The 4,087-nt window shown below is 36.0% G+C and overlaps 1 protein-coding gene across 1 annotated transcript; it reads right to left on the reverse strand.

The window, feature by feature from the left end:
- Positions 1-2,892: 2,892 nt before the first annotated feature.
- On the reverse strand, positions 2,893-3,788 carry LOC140176633 (protein FAR-RED IMPAIRED RESPONSE 1-like). Its single transcript, XM_072208166.1, has 2 exons — positions 3,686-3,788; positions 2,893-3,581 (listed from the first exon to the last, which is right to left on the reverse strand). Exons 1-2 carry the CDS (start codon positions 3,786-3,788, stop codon positions 2,893-2,895), a joined length of 792 nt encoding a protein of 263 aa, XP_072064267.1.
- Positions 3,789-4,087: the final 299 nt, after the last annotated feature.

Here is a 4,087-nt window from a genome sequence, read left to right on the forward strand (position 1 = left end):
TTTTATTCAGTATATGAATTGTGTTCGGTTCGGTGGAAATATGATTTAACTGATGTTCATTTTGCAGAATTTTATGTTGGGAACACATGGCGTGGAGTACACTGATAAGAGGACAAACAAGGCCTACATGTTTGATATTGAGCAGTATGCCCACCCCGCCAGTTTCTTGACAAAAGGAAACTTGCATCGCATCCATTTGTAAGTTGTAATTTCTAAAATTCTTTGATAATTCTCTTGTTTGCTATTATTTCGACTGAAATATTCTATAATTTTTCGAAACTTCAGCTATTTGTCCCAATTTGCAATGGAGGGTATCGGTGGTTGTGGATTGCTGATGTCAACAAAAAGAAATTCATAAGCTGCCAGAATATATACCTGATTCGAGGAAGAAACTAAACAAATTTATTGTAAGTTATTTTCTTGTAAATTATTCAAATTATTCTGTACATGAGAGGGGTTCGGTTCACTGTTGTTGATTCTCTTTATTTACTTTTTTTTGTCTCTTTCAGGGTTTAAAAATTTCCCAGATGAGGGTGTATGCTGGGGCGGAACCCTTAATGGAGGATGGATTGGGAAAGGAAGCAGAGTATATCTAATTGAATGGTCAATGTACAAAGTAAGAATCTTCCTCTTCTATAGTGCTATTTTTAATGTGTTTTATTTTGTATACTATTGATCATATTATACTCAATTCTTGCTTAGCTATGATTGTGGAATATACGTGATGAAATAGCTTGAAACAATTGATCCACAAAAAATCAAAAGCGGGAAGAGATATAAATATAAAGCTTGGACACAAGTAAGTACTTTCTAAATTAATAAACTTCTTTTTTTTCTTATTTCATTCAGTTCAGTTGATAGTGTAACTAGGGATTTGAAGTTGGTTGTTACTCTGTTCAATAGTTCGTTTCCATGCAGAAATAGTATTCTTGTTGATTGAAATTTGATCACCCTTTATTCACCACATAAACAATGTTCGGTTCGGTGGCTCTTATAATTTTGATCCACTAAGTGAATGTTTTTCGGTTCGGTGGCGTCCTTTTAATTTGTTTAGGGTTTAGGGTTACTGTGATTGTATTTTTACAGTATAACTAGGGCTTTGAATGAAATTTGTTGTTATTTAATGTGATTTTGATTTACTTGATATTTAATGTATTCACGGTTTAGGGTTATTGTGATTGCATTTTTATAGTATGATTAGGGCTTTGAATGATATTGTTCTTATTTCATTTGGGTTCATTTTTTATGTAACTAATTCATTTCAATTGAAATGTAGAATGAGATTGATGACTTCAGATACCAATATGGTCCAAATCTTCTGTTGCATGAAATGAACAAAATTAGAGACCAAGTGATTTGGGAATCTGAAGCAATAAGACTCTCCAAACCATTTGTTGTCCTCTCCAGCCCTTATTGTAAATTCACATCTGGGAATTTAGATAGCAAAAAGCATATACTAGTTGTAATTAACAATATTTTGTTTAACTTGTTAAAAAAGTAAACGATGCTTCTTTCAAATGTATATATGTCAATGTTAATGTATATATCTATTCTTAATAACAATGTATGTATCAAATGTTAATATTTATATTTGCTTTAAGATGGATTACTCATCTGAGATGTTAATTTATGTATCTATTGGAATTATTTGGCTGCTGTTTTATTCCAAGTTCTCAGTGATTGCAATCAGTGTATTTACCAATACATTACGAATACCAAAAGAACACAGTGAACCGAAATTAATATACTGGGAGAACCGAAAGTTGCAAACATACTGAACCCTGAACCCTAAACCCCTAAACCCTGAAATCTAAACCCTAAACTCTAAACCCTGAACCCTGAAGCCCTAAACCCTAAGCCCTAAATGCTAAATCCTAAACCCTGAACCCTGAACCCTGAACCCTAAAATCCTAAAACCCTAACCCCTAAACCTTAAAACCTTAAACCCTGAACCCTGAACACTGAACCCTAAACCCTGAACCCCTAAACCCTGAACCCTGAATCCTAGACCTTAAACCCTAAACCCTAAACCCTAAACCCTGAACCACTAAACCCTAAGCCCTAAACCCTAAACCCTGAATCATAAACCCTGAACCCTAAACACTGAACCCTGAACACAGAACCCATAAACCCTAAACCCCTAGAACCCTAAACCCAAAATCCAAAACCCTGAAAATCCATCCAAGAAAGAGTTTTAAAACTCCACCAATGTAAGTTAAAAATATTTATGTTACTCTTTTAGATTTTTTTAATAATTTTTATATAATTAATCACACGGAAAATGTAAAACAAATTCTAATTATTCAACTTAGAAATTAATACACTAGACGAATCGAAAAACTGCATATATCAATATAGAATTTCACAAAAAAAGTGACTATTCATTAAAGACTAACAACAATCAGAAATTAACCCTGCTATAACCATGGTGAACCAAAATTCGCTCATGGATGAACAAAAATTTACATTAATAAAAACTAAAACTTGTACAATCCTCTCTTGGATAATTCATATATGGTGCATTGAAAGAGTGGAGCTTGACTGAATCAATGATCCGGAGTCTAAAAGGTTCAACTACAAAAGACATAATTAATTGTATATTAGCAAAATGAACAATTGAATTTTTAACTAATCAAAACCAAGTCAATTTTACCTCGCTTGGAGCTGTTTTTTTCTTTTTCTTCATGGCATTCGAGATCTTTTTTTCTAGGTTTGATCCAAGTCTGTTCTTGGGCCAACCTCTTGTTTTGACACGTGGTAGGTTTTGAAGGTCATTCACATTGCTTAATGTCGCTTCTTCGTGGGTTATTAGCAAACTTTTTCCTTTGCTTCTCTCTTGATATTCTTCCATCTCCGCCATGACCTTGTCAAATGCTCGGTGCAAAATTCTGGTCAACTCTTCAGACTCGGATGCAAATTCACATATATTATACGATCGAAACACCAATTCGTCAAATCTCTTACTTCTTGGCTCCAGTAGAGGTTCATCTTGGCTGCTCTTAATGTGTGTATGCCTCCTTTTTTTATGTTCTTGCTCCAGCGTTTCAATATGTATTTCGGTGCCACATTATCCACTCGCTCAAAGCTTAGGACGCTTAGGGAATGTCGGCACAATATGCCCCTAGACTCAAACAGCAAGCAATGGCACTTTACATCTCGTGATACTGCGTCGTAGGTGACGACAAACTTGTTGAATGTGGAGTTGGAAACCTGCTCTATGACTTCATATGTTGTGAAACCTAGGGTGGAATGCATTGATCTTGTGATACAGTTCACTTTACCTCTGAATTGAGCTTGAACTTCCCTGAACTTCTCATGGGTATATACATGCTGAAATTGTGCCTCTATTGCTGATTTTTTGCGCACGGTATCATGGTGTGAAAATCTGCAGCATCGAATTCTCTCTCTGCTTGCTAGGCAATTGTCGTATTGCTTCACGAATTGTCTCAAGGAGCTATTCCGAGTGATGAACTTGTTGAAAAAGGAATGCATGCTCTTTCTCCTTTGTGTGCTTCTCATCCCGGCCCAAAAGTGGTGATCCAAGTAAACTGGAATCCATATATGCCGATCTTCGTACAGCTCTGCAAACTAAACCGAACCCATAAGGTGTGGTGAACCGAAAACATATATGAGCATGAAAAAAAGATATGAGCATGAAAATAATTCGAATTGAAATCTCAATTACCTGAAAGCCACTTGTTGCCTCCGAGGCCGTACTTTCTGAGGAAATCGATCCAGTTTCTGTCAAATGCTTCTTTTGTGTACGAGTTCCAAACAACATGACTCATCTCTTGTTCAATTTTATTGTGTCACTTGTAGCCATTTAATTTGCTTGGGATCTTCTTCATAATGTGCCAGATGCACAAGCGGTGAATTGTTGTTGGCATGCACAGCTCAATTGCCCTTTGAATCGATGTGCATTGATCGGTAAGAATACCTTTTGGTGCCTTCCCTTCCATGCAACGTAGCCAACACTCAAATAGCCATTTGAATGATTGGATGTCCTCATTTTTCATTAGCGCGCATCCAAGAAGTGTCAACTGGCCGTGGTGATTCACGCCCACAAAAGAACCTAAAACCAAATTGT

Source organism: Arachis hypogaea, chromosome 12 (genome assembly GCF_003086295.3).
Source record: "Arachis hypogaea cultivar Tifrunner chromosome 12, arahy.Tifrunner.gnm2.J5K5, whole genome shotgun sequence".
NCBI classification, from domain to species: domain Eukaryota; kingdom Viridiplantae; phylum Streptophyta; class Magnoliopsida; order Fabales; family Fabaceae; genus Arachis; species Arachis hypogaea.